The sequence below is a fragment of the Strix uralensis genome, chromosome 2, assembly GCF_047716275.1.
Source record: "Strix uralensis isolate ZFMK-TIS-50842 chromosome 2, bStrUra1, whole genome shotgun sequence".
Lineage (NCBI taxonomy): Eukaryota > Metazoa > Chordata > Aves > Strigiformes > Strigidae > Strix > Strix uralensis.
The window spans coordinates 72962106-72985005 of NC_133973.1; the positions used below are offsets into that span (position 1 = coordinate 72962106).

General features: G+C 36.6%; 1 protein-coding gene across 3 annotated transcripts in view; it reads right to left on the minus strand.

The window, feature by feature from the left end:
* The window catches only part of MYO16 (myosin XVI), a 403249-nt gene that overhangs the window by 55905 nt on the left and 324444 nt on the right, over window positions 1–22900 (minus strand). For all 3 annotated transcript variants that reach the window (XM_074859294.1, XM_074859293.1, XM_074859292.1), the window contains exons 28-29: window positions 13419–13521; window positions 2104–2200 (exon numbers count right to left, since the gene is read on the minus strand). In XM_074859294.1, coding sequence (XP_074715395.1) covers window positions 2104–2200; window positions 13419–13521 — 200 coding nt within the window. The remainder of the gene's footprint in view (window positions 1–2103; window positions 2201–13418; window positions 13522–22900) is intronic.

The following is a 22900-nucleotide window of genomic DNA, read 5'->3' on the forward strand; positions in this document are numbered from 1 at the left end:
TGATGAAAGAGCTTCAGCATGACGGACTTTCCTCCAGGTACAAAAAATTTTCTCAGAGATTCAATAAGGTCAAAATTTCCTATATGAGACCAATAAGGTCTCATACCTGTGAAAAAAATATGACAAAGTCACTAAACTCACAGATCCATTTTTACATAAGAAGTGTTTCTATACATGCTTTCGCTTTAGTTTAACTCCTTTCTTTGCCTGTGTAAATTAACTTTCAGGATAACAGAAAAAGACTTATGTGGTTTGCTTTGTTTTCCCCCAATTTATGGGAATGCTGAAAGGATTGCTAGTAAGACTGAGGTAAAAACAGTGGATAAGAATTTTGTGTAAGACCTGTTTTTCCTTCGAGTTAAGTCCTTATATGGGTATATGATATTACATTTTAAGCCTAATAAATAAATTATTGACTTGTTTGGCTATTAGTTAATATGCTATCAAGAGATATTTATCTTCCAAAGTCCTTGGGATGCAAAGGGTGAGGGGAGAGAAATGTGGATATGCAGCAGGATTGATACCATTACTCAGTAAGCATCACCATCCCAGTGTAAAGTCTATGGATCACAATTTTAGGATTACATAAGAACAACTCGCAGGTACCCTATCCCATTCCAAACCTGCCAGAGTTCTTTGGCATGCTAATTCTGCAAGTTTACAATTGTAGCTCTTTGCAGAGGGCAGCTTATTTCATGAGCTAACATTGTGAAAGGGATGTCTAGCTACTCTTATGCAAGTTCCTGATTTTCTCAGGTTTCCTAGACAATTAAAAACATGCAGATGAGCCACAGCTTTGAAAAAAGCTTTGAACACATAGTTTTGGTGAAAATGACTTTTCAAGTTAGCTTAATTAAGGAGGGCTAGAAGCAAAAACAACAGACATATTTTTGTAAGGATCCAGGAAGACCTATTATCTTCATTCTTCAGGCAAGGTTTGGCAGACATCTGTTCTGCAAAACATGGACATATCTGAGGATGTTTTACATTTTGGTGTAGGGTTATATTAAAGCACTCTGTTTCCAAATTGGACTCTGAAAGGTAAATATTTCCTTTCTTTGATAAATCAGCATGAGAACAGAAAGAGGATAAATCACTATTGCTTTTCTAAATGTGTGAATACAACAGGGTGATTTGCATAAAAAATCAGGCCCAGGTTATACACCCAGCAGAACTGTGACCTGTGTTAACTGTCACTCTCCACATTCGTTCCTGAACTGTTATTATTTTGATTTCACCTGCTTCAAGTTTTCTCTTGGTTTCCTCTTTTTCACTATATGCTGAGAGTGAAGAACAAATAGTTAAAATGAAAGAGGTTTATATATTCTTAAGTCTGCAATATTATGAATCTGACTAAAAAACCCAAAGGTAAGTATTTGTCTTCTTAATTTCCTTTAAAACGGTGATAATGGGAATTGTTGCAGACATCAGCCAATTAGATAAATAATACATTGTGTGAAGGGAGCTTCTTCAAACAAAGTAATATTCACATTTCCAGCAGTTATTTGAGATTTTGATAGGAAATGGAACAGAAATAACAGGAAATCAGGAGGCAGTGGATAATAACTCCTTTTAAAAATGTGCCAAAAAATGTCAGTGTGACCTTAGTAAAAATGCAGGCATAAAAGGGGGAAAAAAATGCCTAAACATAAAACACTAGCAGTCAAATCTGAAATCTGTAAGAAAAGGGGAAAAATAAACACAACTAAACACATTATTAGCTTTGTATTCACTGTTGATATATTTGAACACATTGCAATTTTGTATCATTGTAACCCTCTTTGAGTTGCAAGAAGTTAAAGGTGATATTAATGCCTTGAAAAATCACTGAACATACTTTAAAAAGGAAATATTCAAGATCCCCTGTTTTAATTACAGCCAACAGTTTGTCATAAAATTATGTCTGACAGACAGAAAGTGCAAGCATCACTAATGTTAATATCATCTCAAAAAATCTGTATAAGTAGTTAGCTGGAGATATGTATGTAGGGAAATGGATAAAATACAGAAACTATTCAGGAAGGAGAAATTTTTTTTTGTTATGCAATATTCTGCTCGGTGTACAAAGCGGCAGCTCAGGAATACTTGTTCTGTAATTGTTACCTTTTTGGCAGGTTATAATTTTCTTCTGAAGCTGAAGGCACAAATCGTTGAGATGGTCAGCTTGCCAGTACTTAAGAAACACTTTTCGAACTCCTATCTAGAATACAAACAGCAGGGAAACCTTCACCATCAACAGAAAAGGCCAAAATGATGACAGACAAATAACGATAGTATGTATACAATCCAGCTAAGAGTTGAGATGAGTTCTGCAATTTGAGAACCGTACAATGCCAATACTTGTACAGAGACGTAGTATCACTTGGTTGAATAAAAGATGTATTTGGAAAGGACAAGCATGCTGTCAGTCTCACAGTCCCCCCTCAGTTCCAAAAACATTCAGAACAAATACTATAATCTTCAAGTTAAATACAGGTTGGAAAAAAAAGCGCATTCTGAATGTAATTACGCAGATGTGTTAGACAACATAACAGAAAATAAGGTTTAGCTTTAATAAAACAGGGGGCTGTGGGCAAGGAGAAAGGTGACGAGCCATAAACCTGTGGAGCAGAAAATGGTAACTGATAGCTGCCATCTGTGGAACAGGAAGAATTTAGCCCAAGTTGGAGGATGGGAGAAACTCAGTGCCATTATGAGTGATGATTCCTAATGTCCAGTAAAATTATGAATCCTAGTTCCCAGCCTTGCATGTTGAAGCTGTGCTGCAGCTCTCCTTTTAGATTCAAGCCTAAGAACTCAGAGATGGAGGGACTAATTTGTGAAAAATAATCTAAGTATTGATTGTGTGTATGAGCTTATTCTGGTGCTGACTAGTTGCTTGGTTTAACTCATCTTGTTCTTGAGGGTCTTAATAACAATCACAAGATGCTCTTCCCCCTTTACAGAAAAATTTAGCTAGTTAGACCAAAAGAAAACACCTTTCTTTTGATGCCTTCTGAACATGCTGAAACAATACTTAAAAATTCTTTTCTGTATAATCTTCAAAAGCATTCCTTTCTAATAGCCTCAAAAAAACCCCAGACCACACACAACCTAGCTACTCTGAAACCAGTAAGTAACTAAAAAAATTGGATAAATAATGGCTTTTCTTATACCATTCTCTTCTCAGGAATTCTATAGAAGAAACTCTCCTTCACTTAGAAATAAAAGGACCAGTATCAGAGAACTGTGCTACCCAGGGAAGATTATAGCTTCTGTCTAGCTACTAATTTTATATGGCTAATAGGCATACTGATTAATTAATACAAGTCTGGCTGAAATTGCAGAAATTAATTCTAACTCTTGTTTGTTTGCAGCTCACAAGCTCATTCTCTTCTCATTGCACCATCCTGCTCCAATGTTGTGTTTTGCAGTATAGATCTGGGAGACAGGTATCGGCAGGGAAATTTGCACAACTTTTCAACTAATTGTTTTTAATCCAAACGCTACTGTCAGTTGTACATCACTGGTAGTGATGAACTACAGAAAGTCAGGACATATATACCATGTCTAAACTCCATTACAAAATTCAGAAATGACTGGGACACATTTTTGTCCCCTGGCTTCCCTTCTATCTAGAGAAAAACTATTTTGAATCAAATGTTTTAAAAAGTCTCTAATTCTGAAGTTTGAGCTGACAGACAATGATGGTGCAACTGTTAGTCTTTTAGTTAAAATCAGATGCACTCAAATGGCAAAATTAGAATGCTTTCTAAAATTTTTTCTGTTACTATCTCTTTTCCCAATAAAATAGGCTTTTTTGTGTTATTGCAAAGTGTGTGAAGGCAAGGTGATAAAAAACACATTTTACTTGTCTTGCCATTGTAGAAACTCATAAATAGGGAATAGTCTTTCTTTTCATGGTGGAAAATATCTGGAACAGCTATTTTAGAAAAATGTGCAGCTACAGAAATACTAGTATAACTTAGCTATTCCAGATTAGCTCCTCTATTCAGACCATCTGTTCTGGAATAATCCTTCTGCTTACAAACTTGAATTATTATTCCAGAACATTACCTTTTCCTAGATCCTGTTTCTACAATGATAGCTACCCTGGTAAAATGAGGTAGTTATATTTACTTAATAGATTATCTTGAGTGATGCCTTCCAACTCTTAACTTCATGTTCATCTGAGGCAATCTCACTGAGATTTCATTGTGCTCTCATGCTCTGCTCTTAGAGACATACTCTCATCCTCACTTTCTTGACCGGTGATGTACAACAAAAGTTTTCACTTTTCTTCCTGTGCTTTCAAAATTGTCTCATTGCCTGGTTGTTTTAGCAGTCTGACTTCCTTATTCATCCATTATCTGTTCTGGAATCTGCTTCTTTCCCAGGGCTTGTCAAATTTCCTTAGCAATCTTTCCTTTTGTCCCCACTTTTTTTCCTTCTTATTTCATCAAAATGTTCTAAGAAGAACAGGTCAATCACTTTCTCCTTCAGTTTAAATTTGCTTCCCTTTTAGACATTTAATCCTGTGTCATGAACAAGCAAACTTTTCATGTTTTCCCAGAAAACCATGTCAATTTTCTCCTCTCTTCCCAACAAGTATTCTATTTTTGTGCCTTCAACTTTCTTCCAGGACACCAGAACTCCACCTTGACTCCTCCCACTACATCCATGCTGTCACTAAACCCTGCGAATTCTGTAATAACTGCTCATCAAACAACGATTTTTTCCATCCATCTTGTCAAAACACATATTGAACTTTCCTTATTACTAGCTTTGGCTACTAAACCCTCCATCTTCTTGCTCACATCACCTTAAATCCAGAATTCTTCTATAAGAATTACTGAATTATTATTCATATGGTTAACTGTAATTAAATTATCATGTAGTTATTATAATTACCATTTGTATCTGAGTAGCTCTCAGACAACCAAAGCCTGGATACAAATACTTAATAAAATCATATTATTCTACTCTGATTACATTTTCTCTTTATACTCCACTGTTCCCTTCCACAAACCCTCTATATCACACTGCAGTCTTTTTTCCCCCTCTCTGTCTCAGGCCTATGTCAAATCATCCACCTTTTTCCTAATTTCTATCTCTCTCCCTCCATTCCTCAAAATGCTTGTTTCTTCCCTTACTTCCTTACTGGATGTCTCCAAAATATTCCTCTCTACTAGGGCAACATTATGGCTCTGACAGTAGAAAAGGGATGAAAAGTTACGTTTTAATAGCTTAAAAAAGCCCTGATTACTAGCAATGCCCATGGCAAAATTAACAACCCTGTTCTTGATTAGTCTCAGAATTAACACACTGGTCACATCTGAGCTATATTTCAAACGTATAACTTAGCTAAACATTGAGTTGCAATTTATTTTGCAGTGTGAAGTCACAAAATCACAGTCAAGACAATTACTCAAGCTTATGGTCAGTTTAGCTATAAACATCTGGCACTGTAGAGTCACAAAGCTAACAAGGGGACATGCAAAATATTAGCACTCTTTTCTCCCATCCTACATCCTAAGAACAATATAAATGGAGTTATTGTGGCATCACTTACGCTGTGAACTTCATTAGTAGAAGCCTGCTACAATTTTTAAGTGAATGAAGAAATACGAAATGTCAATACAAATTCATTTTTACATTTGGATAAAAGCTATTTATAGATTTTACATCATATGCCAGGTCTATTGAGAGCAGAGTTCTAGACAGAAGCATGTATGGAAGAAACTGCTATAACACATTTGATTATGTTGGTATGGCTGGAGATCTGTGTTGCTCAGTCTTTGAACTAAATCTGATACCCTCTAAAGCTAACTGAGAACATGTTCGTGTCACTGCTCTCTGTACAGTTTTGGTGTTCAGTGAAAGCAATAATGCTGAAAAATGTTGGAATTCCATATGCCAGATATCAAAATAGTTTTTGAGGCTGCCACCTGTCTTTATTCTGGTCTTTTCTCTAATCACAAAACGTTTCCTGCTTGCCTAGGGGAAAAAAAGGTTAAAATGTTCTTCCACTGAAGCACTCATTTTTCAATACTTTCTGGACTACAAAGTGCTATCATCTGAGTCTGAAATTTTAATGCCATTCAGACTCCTGTAAAAGTAAACCATCTGTGAATTACAGTCATAGTTATTTTAATTAGAAAAGCATTAGGGTTTTAAATGTTATTTTTCAAAATGACACATTTTTTAAAGATTAAGTAAAATTGTCATTGATGACTACCAAAGCTTCAATTACTGCTACAGGCATTTTTTTTTTTTTTTTTTTTTTTTTTTTCCCTGGGAGGAAGGAGAAAGGATGGGAGGGGGGAGGGAGCTGTTCTTTCTCTTTTTTTTTTTTTATTTTTTTTTTTTTTATTTTACAGAAAAGGTGTAGGATGTAGAAGTACAGACATTCAAAACTATGGAATGGATGCTGAGATGGTGTGTAGGTGGCATGGAGGCAGTATTAGCTCATACTTAATAGGTGTCAAGGGAATCTGTAAAGCTGTTCTTTAGTTTAAAAAAGGCAATTTGTGGGAGTGCTGTGTGTTTCTGGCAGTACTTTCAAAATAGCTACCTACAAAAGACAGAGAACTATAATCTAATGATATTTTACACAATGACACACATTTTCACGGTGCATTAATGAAATGTAGAAAAAAGCCTTAAAACTATTGTAAAATGTGTCTTTTTGCAGTGTACATGTCTGCAAAAATATTATAATGACAAACACATTTACAGGGTACTAATCTTTTACAAGGACTGAAATGTTATTTTTAAAGGCTTACTCTCTCTACTTTATTTGTTAGCTTTTTTTCCCACATTTTTGAGAGCCCTCCTTTGTCTCTGGCAAACTAGTGACCTTGCACCATGGTAGATACTGAATAAACCTACAGTTTAGAATAGATTATATATGGCCTTAATATTAAGTATGTGAGTAGTCCAGTATTCACACAAGTGACATTAAGCATTTATGTAAGCGCTTGTCAGGAGTTGGACTTTAGGGAGAAAAACTGTCATTCAGCTCTCTGGGAAAGGTCAGAAAAATGGTTGTTCCTTTTCCAAAATCTGTATAAACCTCAGAGCTCTTTGCACTTGTGAGGCAACAAAAAGGACTGCCTTACAGGAAAGGAAGTGATTGGAAAATATAAGATGCATGTAAGACATAATCAGGGGAAGAAACCCTACCATAGTTTTATCTCATGGGATCTCTGTACTTATTGGACCTATCATTCTAGTCTTTCAAAATGCTAGAAATAGACATAGCACCAAAAGAAACAATATGAAAGTGTCTCAGTGTGAACTGAGAAATACAGGCAACAGGGACAGCAATGGCAGAGAAAGTAAACTCCGAGGTAGAAGACTGGAAAACTAAACCCAGACAAATAAGGGATGAACACAGGGACCAAATATGATGCAAAATATCTAGAAGAGAAAAAGGAGAAGAAAACAAGAAAAAAGTGTAGAGAGAGATACAAGGGTGGGGGTGGCGGAAGAGAGCGATGGAATCCAGATTTGAGTGATCTGGATGCAAAAGATACCAGAAAGAAAAGAAAAGAAAGAGTTTGCAAGACTAGTAATCATAAGCAAACCCTGAAAGGTGGTCAGAGAGAGGGAGGAATATGTTCTAGAGGGGAAAAAAGATAGAAATAGGAACCAAAAATAGAGCTCTGTGTTGAAAGACTGAGAGATTGTGAGCATTCTGAGGTCAAAGTGAACCATCCATCCTATTCTGTGGCCAAGGGGATAGGATGAACTTGTATTGTGTGGCACAAAATAAATGCTGAGAAAGGTTGCAGGTGGTAGCTGGCCCAGGCCAGCCTTTTGTTAGTACTGGTGAGGTCCAAACTCACTCTGTAGTGATTTCTGCTACCAGCAAATTCTTTCCAAAATATAATGGGATGATACAATGGGACAAAGGTAGAATAGGACAATGTAATTTTGCGGACATAATTCAAACTATGAGGGAAATATAGACACTGGTGTTTTAATCATTTACCATTAGTCTGGAAACTCCTTCTGGGATTTTTTTTTTAAAAATGTGATCTTCATAATTTTCTTAATTTTAAAAGTGCCTAAAATAAAATTGACTTTTAAGATAAGCTATTTAAAATAAAAAGGAAATTGACTTCTAGCACAGTTGAAATTACTAAATGACAAATGAATAAACTGGCATACAATTTATGAGCACTCAAATTTTTCCTACTTGAGGGAAAAAAAGAGTTAAGAATCCATTACATATTACGTTGTTTGCAAAGTACTCTAGTGTTTTATCATATCATGTACAAAGAAATTCATATTTCAATATAGTGTGACCACTTTCATTTTAAGCCAAAATAGACATTTCTGTTTAAAAAATAACTTAAAAGTCTCTCTGAACTAAGCATACAATTTACATATGTATGATTTCATATACTTTGGCTCATTTCTCTGATATAATCATATACCACTTATGTTCTGTACTCTTCCATTTAATCATAAATATACTTTTCCCAAAAAGGACTGTGGTATGATAATATTGTTTATTAAAATAATGAAATAAAAAAATACTTAAAGACAGCTGTATCAAATCCAATAAATGAAACACCTGGAGATCAATAATGAAATATGGTTCTCTTCATCACTGGTAAGAACTCTGGATCAGACTTCATTTTCCTTCTACAGTTCTAGAAGCACTAAATTAAAAATCTCTAGATGGGCTTCTGGTATTTCTCTTTATTGAGGGCTTATTCTCTGCTTTAACATCTTTTTTGAGTGGAAGTTTAATAATACAGCTCCACACTGGCACGGACCATTTCTTCAGAAACACTGCAGACTCCTGAAACAACTTAAGCAGTGTCTGTAGTTTTAAAAATGTGAACTGGCACTAACACAATATCTCAGGCAACTACCTGATGCTGATTTGGAGCTTCGAAAAAACATTCTGACTGACTTCCCTGTACTGCTTACTTCATACCTGATGACTGTTTGGATCACCGCATTCAAACTTTCCTGTCTTACTATTTCCAAAATGAGTGATCTCTTGTGTTCAGAATTCAAGGCTACTGATAAGAAGGAAACATTGTGGATTAGAAGCAGCAGGCTAAAAATTGGAAAGATAAACTAAGATAAAGCTTTTATTAGACATTTTTAAGAGTTGCTATCTTTTAACCAGACAAGCATTTCTAGCAGTCAAGATTCACTTTTAGTGAAGTCTGGCCTTTGCAGTGCTTGTATTTAACAGTTGTATTGTATAGCAAGACCAAATTAAATTGATGTTTTGTTTTACTTCCGATATGATACAAGTTGTTTACATTTCAGCAAGCTCCATCTGAAGTAACTGAGAAGGGTTAATTGCAGACCGCTGACCTTAGCTAAACAAAATGTAAAGTTCCAAGTTTTGATGAGAAAGCTCAGTAAGCTATGAGCGAACTCTCCTTTATTGAATTTATATTTGCAAGCTTAACAGTGTGAGGAATGATAATCCAAACAAATGAAAGTTTCCTTTTCAGCTAAAAAAGCCAAGGACTGTTTGTGTCCTGTACTTCTCCCAAAGCATGATAATGTTTGCAATCTAGTCATGCTGTTGGGATTGTAGGCTTTGTTTAGCTAATACATCACTTCATGACAATAAATAAACACGGCACTGAAGATGTGGGTTTCCTAATGTAAAGGCCTTCAGATGTTCTGGAGGGCAGGAGATTCTTCTGCTTTACATGCAGCCAGTACTTCCATTCAATTTAACTCTAAAGTTACTACATATCATCTTGCTCCTTCTAACATTAATAGCAAAACTCTCACTGACTCCTCCAGGGGTTAAACAAGTCTATTACTTTCACTCTGTCTGGGGTAGGAATGGTTTGTTTTGATTTAGAACTCTGATTTTCTCTTACATTGGGTGTGCTTAAAAGTCACAGCAAGTAGCTAAGCTTGTCATGATCAAGTATATATTTAAGCTGAAAGAATACCTTATCTAGTCTGTGCACAGAGTCAGGAATGCAAAAACTGCCTTTCATTAGCAGCTCTGCACTTCTATAATTCCAGTAGTTAAGCTAAGTGCATGACTGAAACTGCATGGTATGCCAGCTTCAATGAAACAGCTATTTTATTGTCCTAGTTTAGTTATCTCCAGCTCAGCTTACCCAAGCAACAGCAACATTTCATAAACCTATCAACACTTCCCTAATAAATACTTTCTTCTAACACAGAAGCTGCTGAATCAAGCACCAGACGTTGGCTAGCTGATAGTGTCTGCTCTTATGCTCTACTGAACAGTAGAAAATAAACCAAAATTGAATTCTGGTATTGGATCTTCTGCACTTCTCCTCAATTTTTAAACAGACTGCAGTATTTACAAGAGGAGAAAGAACGTGTTCTGTGAGTAGACTCTGGGTTTGTTGTTTTGTTGGTTAATAAAACACTCTGCAAACACAACTTACATGAGAAAGAAAAGATAAATTTTCTTTCTTGTCAAGCAGGAAATAAATACAAAGAAACCATTTCCTTTAATCGGTTTTGGGCTCTCACTTCAGAACATAGATTTACCTTCCCCTCTCCCAAGTTAATATCATCTTTCACAAAATGGTATGGTGAGGTACATTATCAGAAGGAAGTTAAATAAAGTATCATCCAGCTATAAAGTTCAGATCTCTGTTTTTCCCCCCTCTGCTGGGGAGTTTATTGGCAACCTCATCCTCTGATGATGACATATAAGCAGGAGGTTGATTTCAGATGTGTGTTGCTTTCTCCTAAACTTCACCATCTTTGATGAGGATATTTTAGCTATCTAATATTTTTTTGTCAATTTTTCTACCTGAATGTGCAACAGCTTTTCAGGGAAATGCAAGTAACAGTGTTGGGGAAGACATTTTTTGACTTATTCATGAACCCCTGCATCAAATAGATTTTCAGTTCCAGCAGTGACTCATTTGAAGTAGTTACTGCTGGCAACAGTGGCTGAATAAACTGGTTATATGTGTAACCCCCTACTTCTTGGATGATTTTTAGTGATGTACTACAGATGACTCCTTTCCTCTGGCTTTGCTAGTTGACATTATCCTGGGTTCCTAATTCCCTTTTTTCCTTCCTTTTCTTCCCCCTCCTTCTCCCTTTTAATATTATTTTCTTCTTTTTTCAGTCTTCTGCTGTAAAAGCATAGAGGAGGGCACCCATGACAACTGCAGATTGTATAAGCTTCCTCATTTAGATTGTTATTTAAAGTTCAACTTTCATGATCAGTCAAATGAATCAAAAAGATAATTGAGAGAAAGAGATTATGTGACACATACATTAGTCACTACTGCTGATAGTTGTGTATATGGTTTTGTATCACCTATACAAAACATTGGTGTCAAGCTTGTATTCACTGGGCATTTCTCTGTAAGAAATTGTCTTGACTTAGAGTGAATTTTCTCCTAGATTTTTCTTCCATGATTATCATCTTTCCATTTGTTTGTCATAGCTCTCTGTGTCTTGAAAAAGGTGTAAGGAGAAGGTCACTCATTTTTTCAGACCTTGTTCCTTTCAGCTTTGTCTGTTGCCATGTGCTTCTTAGTCACTGAGTGACAATGATATAACTCTCACTCCCAAACCCTCCTATTCCATTTAGCTTATCAGCATTTCTTAAGAGTTTTGTTTCTTTCTGGTTTGAAGGACAATGCATTATGCACTGCTGTAGTTTTGCACACCTGACTTCTCCTGGTGTTAATGAGATTCTGGAGTCAGAACCTCTAAAATCTATTTGAGATCACAAGCTTCAGTCCTCTGCATGATAGAGGGATTCTGTTTTGCAATTTCCTTTTTACATTTTTGTATTTCAAGGTTTCAGGCTTGTTTTCAAACGCCAATCACTACAGAACCACTAGTCTTGAGCTGTAGGCTTTCACTGACAGCCAATTGCTTTTTTTTTGTGCTCTAATACTGTTACTGGCTGCTGGGGAAATAAACTCCATAGGCATCCTGCTCTGTGTTTCGTGACTGGAGCACAATATGCAATTACTGTTACACAGCTTTTGCCCAATGTCAGGCTTGTAGTCCCACATAAGTTCTGAAGGTTAGTGGTACTCTCAGCTCCAGGCACTTGTAAGTGAAGGTACAGCTTCTAGATATTAATGATTGTTTTTTATAGGGATCCTTGTGGCAAGGATGCAGAATATACCCCAGAGCTGACTTAAGAAACCTGAGTAGAGAAAGCAAGTCTATTTTAATATTGTTATCTTTTTCAGGGTCCATCTTTTGGCTCTTTGGTATTGAGGGAGTGGGACTATACATGCCTGCTACTTACTTTAGTGACTAAAAGGGGACAGTATTTTCACCAAAGAAAAATCTTCTTAAGTGTCCAAGTGAAGGCAGTCATGCATGTGTTCTCACAACCTATTGTGGGGCCTACAGCTAAGGAATCTGGGCCACTGAGAAACACCCATAGCAAGAAGTCCAATGTAGTCCTTCATAAACAGTTGCAGAAACTTTTTCTGGGCATCTTAATGCTTAGAGCTCATACATGAATTAGAAGACCTATGTTAACCCCATCTTTTAAACTAATATTCCCAAAGAAACCTAGAGGACTTTCCTAACCACTGCCTAGTCCCTGAACTTCATACCTGTCCCTGAAACTGGTCTGGATACTATCTTGTGGAATAGATTTCAGTCCTCCTAGGCTGGGAAAAGACCTGAATTTGAAGCTTACACCACCTGGGAGAATGCCCTACACATTAAGTCACAGAAGTTTCCTTTCTGTACAATAGATTATATAGTGTGCAAGGAAACCCCATTTTCTTTAGAAATTGCTTATGTTAAAAAAATCAGTCCTGCTCAATTACAAAGCTACCCAAAGGAGATGACTGAGTACTCTGCACAAATGGAGACATCCACCTTGCAATCCTCATGCTGGTGAGGATTAACTAGGATATTAATAGGGTAAGGAAATGGGATAAGAAGTTGACAGTTTCTTGTTCAGTGTCTGGCCTTTTTTTTACTTTACTTGATGTACAGCAACCCTAGGTACTTTGGTCTATCTCCGGATCCACATTGGCACCTGCAAAGGCATTGACTAGATAGGAAGGCCTAAGTAGTTGTTTTGGGTCTCCCCTATTATGACAATATAGCATTTAGTATAGGATTTTACATAAAGAAAATGTGCAGGGTTTTTTTGTAATTCAGAAACCATTCAAGCACTAAAATGTGTACACCAGATATCTTTAAAAACCTGGATGCAAATTTACACAGTGTACATGCTTAATTGAAATTTTTTCCTTCCCACAAGAATACACTGATTTTTTTGACACAATGATCACAGCTACTCATATGCTAGAAAACTCAGAAAATCAGTTTGATTCTATCCCAAAGCATATATAAAATGTCAAAAGAATACACTGCTGCATAGGATCTGGTGGCTTGCCACAATGGAAATGACTCAGCTGGCTTGTTTAAAGAATGATATTTTAATTGCTTTGTAGATCACAAACCTGCCAGCCTTGTAATTTACACTGCTGAAGAACAAGACGACATCGTTCCTTGGCAGACAACTTCTTCTTCTCTCCTGCTGCAGTATCAGCCAAATCTTTATACCTAGAAAAATCAGCAGAAGCAGAGTTACTCTAATGTTCGCCTGGTTGACATCTTTGCAGAAATTTTCAGTTTTCCTTTGACTCTCAAATCTTTGATATCAGAACTGGAAGCTTAGGATTCTGCTAAGGGTGAAGAAAACAAGAAGACAATTCACTTTAAATCTTGTATATTATTAGACATGGCCTTGGTTAATAACAGTGTGGGACAAGTGATGCCTAAAACACAGATTTGCTTCCTGTCAGTTCTTTGGATGCCTCACTGAAAATCAATGCAAAAAGAATGCAAAGCCTCACCAACCGATTTCACTGGTACTGAATTGGGTCACTGAAAGGAGGAAAATATCATTTCAGTATGTCATATGACATATGCCTATTAAGGAGTAATTCATAAGAAAGTGACATTGATAGAAATGTTTTCCATCAGTCTGAAATAATTTTTTCTTCATTTTGAACAAAAAGTCTTACAGCAAAGAGACTTTAAAGAATTTGATCATTTTACACTATTGGAAAGAAGATCAAGAGGAGATGATTACAGCATCGAGTACCTTCAAAGACAGAAAATGTTAGATATTAAAGGGCTCTTTGATGTACCAGATAAAAGAACTAATGTAGGAAACTTAAGTCATACAAAGTCAAATAAAGTATAAAATTCAAATTTTAACTGTGGCCTTATTATAACATATTACTAAAGAAACTGATAAATTTTATACATCTTGATGCTTCATATTATTACTATACTTTCTTGAAGGTATTCCTCAGTCTAGATCTGACTGAATGTAATGAGCTGGAATGCTTTTTCATTATGAAAAAACAGGTTTTGAAAAGGAAAGACTGTGTCACTTCTGATTAAATTCCCAATGAAACAGGTAAGTTTTGAAATTCGCATGCTATGTTTTCTGACATTTTATTTATTTTGTTCCTTAGCAGCTGAATTCACCTACAGCTCTGGTGCATCCCAAAACTGTGCTGTCCTGGGACCACTCACACAGACCATGGCAGACAAAGCTGTAGGGCTGGAATGACTCCAGGGACATCAATGGTCCCAGGACCTGTAGGAACTCTGGAGCAACATCTGCGGGCAAACTGCTTTAAGGTCAAATTTCACCTACACTTCTAGTTTCCTGGAGCTGCACAGATCCTTGGGTATCTCAGATCCTGCAGTCTGAAAATGTTCTCTGGTCTGGTAGCAGTCCTGCTCAGGCTCCATGGCTAAGTCTATACTAGAAAATGAAATGTGAGAGGGATTATTTCTCTGGCATAGAAACCATCTGGCAAAACCCCAGCCTATGTATTAAGTATTCTGCTATGTTCTGTTGAACTCTGTCACCTTCCAACAGAGTGTAGCCACATCTAAGTTGCTTTCTGGGACTGGTCACTAGACTGTCTTAATTTCCAAATTGTGCCCAGGAACTGTTTGGAGGAATGCTGGTTGGAGGGGGCCAAAATTTCACCAGAGATCCTCTTAGGTTAACGCTCCAGATTAGCAGTAGAAAACAGTGGTTCTACTTTCCCAATAGCTCAACTAGCTGTATGGTCATGAAGACATCTGTTTTATGGACTGCTATTAAGGCTGGGACCACCTCGTTTCCATACTTGTATCAACTGGATTCTTAGAAATCATGGAGCATCAGAGGTGTTAGAGAGACAACTGCTGGAAAGCTTAGCAACTGCTGACTGAAACGAAGATGATTCAGCATTGACTCACAATGCATGAAGTAACTGTGAAAGTGGTCAGCCTGAAACTCACTCACAGCAGAAAGCCAAAGAAATGTATTTCATTCCTGAAACAGAGCCAAATTAAAATTTAAAAGGCTGAAATTCTAAGTTTAGATAAGATTTACTTTAGATCCATGAAAATCATAGGACTCAAAACAAGGATAACCAAACATTCTTTACAATCTGCATTATACAGGAGGCCAGACAAAAATGATCCACTGTTTTCCCCGAGCTTTAAAAGTTTCTGAAATTCCACCACATTATCCTGGAAGTCTAATCAGAGTTCACAATTCCCTTCTATCCATTAAAGCAAGCTCTATCTTAGGGAAAGAGGACGGGCTAATGGTTGTGGTAGCAGAGGAAGAGCTAACTATAGAAATTTAATTCTGCCACAAACTTCCTCTGTGAACACAGCAAGTCATTTGGAAGATGATCTACCTTTTCCTATGCTAGACACTGAAAAGCTACACTCCTAACTTGAGTTAGTCATATGGTTCTCAAGACAGTCTGTGAAGATAGGTATTTCCTTAGGGTGACTTGTTCTATGCATCCTAGATAGTTTTGTTAAAATGAGAGGAGATTGCCCTCTGGAGGTGCCTTTCTCTACTGACCATAGATGGACCCAGAAGAGAAGCTCAGGCTGGATGCTCGCATTCTGGGTGGCTGAGAGGAATTTCACATTTAGGCCTACTTGTCTGATTGACTTACTCATCTGCAGAGTAATTAACAGAGGGACTAACAGAACTTCCTTATTCCTCCTATCTATCTTGTTCAAATATACTGGCTATCTAAGCACCTTTAGGCCTGGAGTCATCATCTGTTATCTCAGGTCAATCATTTTTATCTTGTATAAGGCTGCTTAAACAAAAACAACACCAAATCTGTAGCTGTTTTGCAGCCAGAATGGTTCCCTGATTTGATTCTCAGCCCAGCTGTGCAAATACCAGTGTTAACACCAGGGAAAAGATGGGAATGGCTAAGTGGGAATGAGCAGACCACACCTGTTGGTGGCAGCCCAAATTTGTCCTGGACAAAAGACGTGGTCTAATCGTAAGCTTATTTGACCTTTTGTACTTAATTTTAAATGAGTTAAAATATTTGAACTTTCTTCATTATTTTTTTTTCCTTTTGGGGAGATAACCAAACACTATAGGTTTGCCTTAGGGATTTTTTTTTTTTAAACTTTCTATTACCCTCAGTAAAAAACTATGTTAAAAAGAAAGCAAACCAAAGTTGACAATAAACTAAGATATAAAGAAATAAAAACTTATATGTGAGACATTATTATAAAAATGCAGAATGACATATCTTTAGTGTATCAGATACTTTCCACTGTGAACTGAGCTTGTGTTACCATGTAGACACAATAATTTAACGTCCTCTTAAATTTAACCTTTTCATGGTCTCAAGAATAGCAAAGGAACTTATTATTTTTCAAACTTACTGTATCACAGAAAATAGTAATAAAAAATACTGAATTTATGGTGCAGATTTGTATAGGTAAAGTTGAGTTACTTGCAAACAACAGGGCTTGCTTCTGGGGAAATGTAATCTGGAGAGTCTTTGAAACTTTCCTTTACCAGAGAACTCTTCCCCTACCGCTGCAGCCTTAGTTCACTCTGAAGTGAATGAACAAACCCAATTAAATACCAGGCTTCTTCTCACTGACAGGTCATATATTTTGCCCCAAGTAACTAATGCAGAGTATATTTGTAAGGCTTTAGAGAGGATCCTGAGGAATCCAGTGAGCAAACTCAGTGCTACCTTGCTAAAAAATGTCTTTAATCAGGTGAAATACACTTCAGCTAAACAGGGATTAATGAGTTAGTTGTCTAGACTTTCTTAAGAGTCAGTAGAAGACATAATTCAGGTGTTATATACCCTATTGTAATACTGATGTTTAAAACAGGTCAGATGAATTGTGCACTGTAAGATCCCCCTTGTCTTCCCATTGAGTATAAAGATAGTCTATGCTCTTGACTCCAGCATAGACATCTAATATGAGACAAAGTGAATCTCTCTCCTAGCCAAGTCAAAAAGCTGATAAAAACCAATATTTCATGGCCTAGCCACAGCAACTTATTCAGTAAGGCATCCAAACCAAAAGACAAAACCAGGAGGTTTAAAGGATTAAATTGAATCAACCCCCTCCACTGCCATGTCAAGACTAGTGTAGTGTTGATTAGGAAATAAATGCAAGACTTCTTCCAGTTACAAGTTGAGACAGGGAACACTACCATCAGGGGGGCTCTCCCCAACACCCCTTCACAGGAAATTAGTGTGAGAGAAGCTCTGTTTTCCCCAGCTTTGTCCTTAGCACCGTCCTTGTCCTAACTTGTCATTTTTACACACCTAAACAGAAGACCTTTTGTCTAAACAGGCTAGCACTATGAGCATGTACAGACTGGCCAGGATCCTCTGGTATTGCAGAAGCTGTGCTCTGACCTCTCTTCCTTTGCTTCTGAATGATGCTCTTTATCAGGGAGATTTTTTGTTTGTTTGGACTAGATACTCCTGCCAATATCTTCAGGTAACTTGTGAATATGGAAAACTAAGTTCTCTTGGGTCTTCACAGATAAGCATGTTATCTGATCATTTTCTCCCTCACTTCCCTTAGTGCACAGCTGACAAGATCCAGCAGGCTGTTTTTCTCTGAGACAGAATATTCTCCAGTTTGGGTTATGGCACAGTAACCCACAGTATTCTAAGGCTCAGCATGTTATTTGATTTACACGGAGTGTGCACAAATAGTCTGTAGGGCTGTACTCCCAGTTTTGTATGCACAGCAAATCTTTAAGCATTGGAATAAACACCACACACTCAATTTCAATAGCACATCAACATGATAGAAGATACTAACGGAAACAACACAGCAAGTACAAAGGGCACAAAAACAAGCAGCTCCAAATCAACAGCTTAAACCACACAGATGTCTCTGAGCTGAAGCCTCAGAACTACTTTTTTTGTTTGTCTGTTTTTTTACTTTTCTTTTTTTCAGGTCCCTCTCTTGCTTAGATAAGAAAGAGCGAAAATGACAGAGGTAGTTACTGATTGCAGTCCACCGTTCTCAGGAAGAGGACAGCTTCTAACATCAGAACTCAAATATTTCCTGAAAGCAACTCCTTCTTTCCATACCTTTGTCTTGTTATTTAAAAAATAAAAATGATGTATGGCTGGCATGCAACTGCTTTATAGGAGTGCTAAGTAATATTTTAAGTTTTAAATATCCAAACACAGTTTATGCACGGAAAAATAATCAGTCCTGCCATTGTAATTCATTATGTTGCAGTTTCATTTTCTTTTTCTTTCGTTTACTACAATGTATTCTGTTTGCCAAGGTAAAATGGCATGATTTAGTAAGATCTATTCAAATGGTAGTGAATAAAAGGCAGCAATCAAAATTAACTTGTATCTTGTATTTCTGCTAGAAGAAACTTAAAAATTGTCATCACAAAGGAATAAAACCAGGTTGTGCTGTCTTGCACAATTCTTGCTAAATTCTCTTTTTTCCCTTTCTAAACTTCCTCTTTTCTTCCTTTGACAACCAGTAACAGATTGATGTATTATTATGTCTGTGAAGTATGTGAAAGAGATGGACTTTGTTTGCAAAACTTGTCACTATGTGCTCATAACTTGGGATTTTTAGTTTTGTTTGTTTGGGTTTCGGGAGGATGGAGAGAGTGGATTAGGCATGGTTTGTATTTGAAAAATCTCTCAAGTGAGAGCTATAATATCTAGAGGACCTATCTACTGAAGAAAGAAACCTATTTTTTAAAAAAGAATAAAAAAGGATGTCTGGAAATTTTTCAAGTAATAGAAACCTTATAAAAGCAGTCAGCAGCAAATAGGATGGAATTTTGATTGATGTTATATGTATATAAATGATACATACTCATTCCACTTCCCTGTGTTATATTCTTTTTTTTCTTGAAGGAATAACCTAATTATTTTTGAAATATGAGGAACATGGGAAATTCCAGATAATTAGAAAAGGGGAAATAGATTATTATAGTTTCCAAGAAAAGAAAAGAAAAGTGATTCTGCCAATCCCTGTACAATATATATGACATAAATTTCTCATTATACAGCATAAATATTAACAACCAAAGCATGTATTCAAAATTTTGGAGAGAATAAATCTTTGGATGTGGAGAAGAAAAAGCTGCCTTTATAAATAACAGATTACAGCAGACAAATAGACTGCATTTTGTGCTTCTTTTATAGGACTACAAAAATATAGTATAAGAAGACTGTAAGATTCACTTTTATACGAAATACATTTTACACTGACACTGCTTCATACAGACTTACAGAAATAATTTACATTGGTGTAGAGGTGAGCATGAAGTGCAATTTGCCTGATAGATTTGAAACAATGAAGTATATACAAAACTTTAGATTATGTGCCTACCATACCAGTGTTAAATAACTTAATTGATATCAAGCAACACAGGACTAAATGGCTAGACCTGCAGACCAATAGGAATTCAGGGAGAAAAAAAAAATTAGAGTCATTCTGGAAAAACTGCAAACAGTTTTACTCTCTCTGAGTTAATCATCTGGCACATAGACATTTGCTGACAGAAAGAAATGTGGAAGGTGATAATGCTAAAAGTGACCTTACAACAAACTGACCAGGTACCCTGGTTTTACCATAATGTCTTTGTATATGCCACTGGAAGCCAGAAACTTTTCAACTGGTGAAACATTCTGATTTTCTACTTCAACAATTAAAAATTCACTTCCTATATAAAGAGGTATAGGCATATACATAGTATGCTTTAACATGTCTATGGAAAAAGGAAAATATACTTAGAGTCACATAATGGTATGTAACTGGGATAAAAAAGAGCAAAATTAAGGACTAAGCAATAGAAGTGTAAAAGACTCAGAAAATACCCAGAGAAAAATTTTACAGTGACCTGCATGTGGGTCGGCCACTGGCCCCATGTGGAGTTCAGTACAGACTTTTGAGGGAGGATCAGGGCTATGAAATCCACTGGATCAGAATACCCTGGCGTAAGAAGTGGCCATTTGGGATATTTTAACTTAGACTGAATAAAAAGTAAAATAAATTTCTCAGATAAAGATACTACTTTGTGATGGGTGATAGACAAATGACTTGGAAGGATTTTTTTTTTCTTTCCTAAATTTTATGCTTTTGCATTAGGTTTTGTCACCCTCAATCTTTTCTAGACATCTGAATTTCAATTTCTGGAGGGAAGAAATAACAAAGATATGTGTGTCTTAATCCTAGAATATATATTCATATACTTCATGTAATTAAGCAGGGGCTTCCTCATCTCAGACAACGTGGCAGCAGAATAATAAATAGAATATAAATTATAGTTCAGCTCTTGGGATTAGTGGATTCAGCTATGCAAATAAAAAATGAATTCACAACATCTGCTAAAGATTTGCATTACAATGGTTTTGCATCATCTTACTTGAAGCTGATGTTCCCATTCCCTTGATAAAGAATGTAAAAATATATTTATTTAAGAAATTGACAAAAATAACATATTATCTCAGAAATATGCTAGCATCAATCAGACAAGCAGCCCTGTTGCATGAACATTTGCCTCTAACTCTGTAAATGTTTGTACTTACCTCCTGACAGGTAGGCCTTCTCCATAGCTAACGGGCTTTTCATGCTTGGGCACTCCACAAACATGCACACAGAGCAGTAATATGCTTCACTGTACACAGAATATATGGACTGTAGAACAAATTTAATTTACTTTATCAACCTGCTAATTTGATTCTGTATAACACAGAGATGAGGTAAAACTGGTGTGTAATGAAGCTAGTTTCCCTTCTCCACAGATGTAGCCACGTGAAAATAGGGCATTGAATTTAAAGTTCTCCTGCAAAACTAAAAGGTCTGAAATCACAGAAAATCAAAAGGTACCCTCTTTTTTTCCTTCTTTTTTTTTTTTTTTTTTTTTTTTTTTTAATTAACAGAGACCAGAATAAAGGAATGCCTGGGAGCCAGAGTCAAAAGGTGATGGAACAGATGGGTAAATTTTTGCCGTCCCTCCACAGAGAAAAAAACTGCTCTGCGAGTCTGAAGCCACATCTCACTACTCAGACTATAAGAAATTAGAAGATATCTTATGCATCCCTTTCTTTAAGATCACACTACAAGGCAAGAGTTTTGGTGGTTATCACAGTATTATGCACTTGGTTTCCAGGAAAAGTGCTGCTGGACCTTACCAACAGGCCAACTTTGAGTAGGTCAAGATAGAAAGTCAACCTTCAAGGGGCACAGGACAAGATCATGACTGCTGGTCTACAGATCTGTAGGCACAGTGGTGGGCATGATACTACAAGGGGGTGAACTTATAAGACTTTGAAATGGTATTCATAGAAGCACATGCTTAGGCCCAGCTCCTGTCCCAGTGATTGTAAGCCTGGAATCAGATGCCTGAAATAACTGAAAACAGGTTGTGTAAAGCAAAGTGACTTAAGACTTTTTCTGAAAAATACACAAGGCCTTTTCAGAAATGTGATGTGATACTGAGTTGAAATACCAAAGTGGGCTTATACACTTTCCCACTTGGTCTCCTGGAGGGGTTGCTACTTCATTGGCTCATTGTTTGCCAAGAAAGCACTTCCCAGCTCATTTGGAAATATACCAAGATACACATATATTACAGAAGAGATAGCAAAAACAGAGTAAAATGTAAAATTTGACATTAAAGGGAATTAGGATTGAATTTGATGTTCCACCTAGATTATGCTTTATTTCTTCCTTGCTTTTGTTTTTTCTCTTCTGTGCAACATTGACTCAGCCAAAGAGTAATGGAAATACATAACATCCTTCCCACAATGCTCCCTAGTAGCTAAAACAAGGTTCATTGGGATTATTGGGATGTATTTTAGGACCTTTTTAAACCATACAGGTAAAATAGCTTCTCTGGAAGATCATCTCTATCTCTATGCTCTTCTGTGGGAGCTTCCTTGTGCCCTCTGAATCCTGTGGGTAGTATCAGTCTGGGTAACAGGGATTCTCCTGGCTCTGAATTCTGTAATAGTTAGACAAAATGTACACAAGCAACATTTTGTCGCATTGGCATACTGGACCAGATTCCGCTCTCATTTACTGTGGAGTAGAGTAGGAGTAATTCTGCTAAAACTGATGATGTTAAATGTTGGTCTAAGAAAAAAAGCAAAGTAAGATCCAGTGATTAAGATACGTAAAAGGATTTTACATGCACGCTTGCATAGGATTTTCTGTTTGCTCTCAGATGCCACCAGTATTAACTGCCTTCAGTCTGACTAGGAAATCTAGCTTTAGGAAGACTCATTCCAGGTTCTTCTGCTGAAGATTAAATGGTTGCAAAGAATATTAAGATGTGGATAAGGAGAAAAAGGGTGCCATGAATGTCTGAGTTGAGTGGAAAGAATTTAACAGCTGCAGAACCACAGAAGGAAAAAACAGCAGGAGGGTCACAGTCGCTTTTGAGCGTGGGGCAGGCTGGACTACATTCATACAAGTCCTATGAGCAGAATAAAAAATAGTCAAGACCAACTAAATATATTTTTCTAGGCACTGAAAGCACACAGTTATATTTAATTAATCAGTGAATACAAAGGAATTATTTTAAATCTATCCATGTGACAATTTGCACCTTAATTAGATAATTCAAAGTTCCTGCATA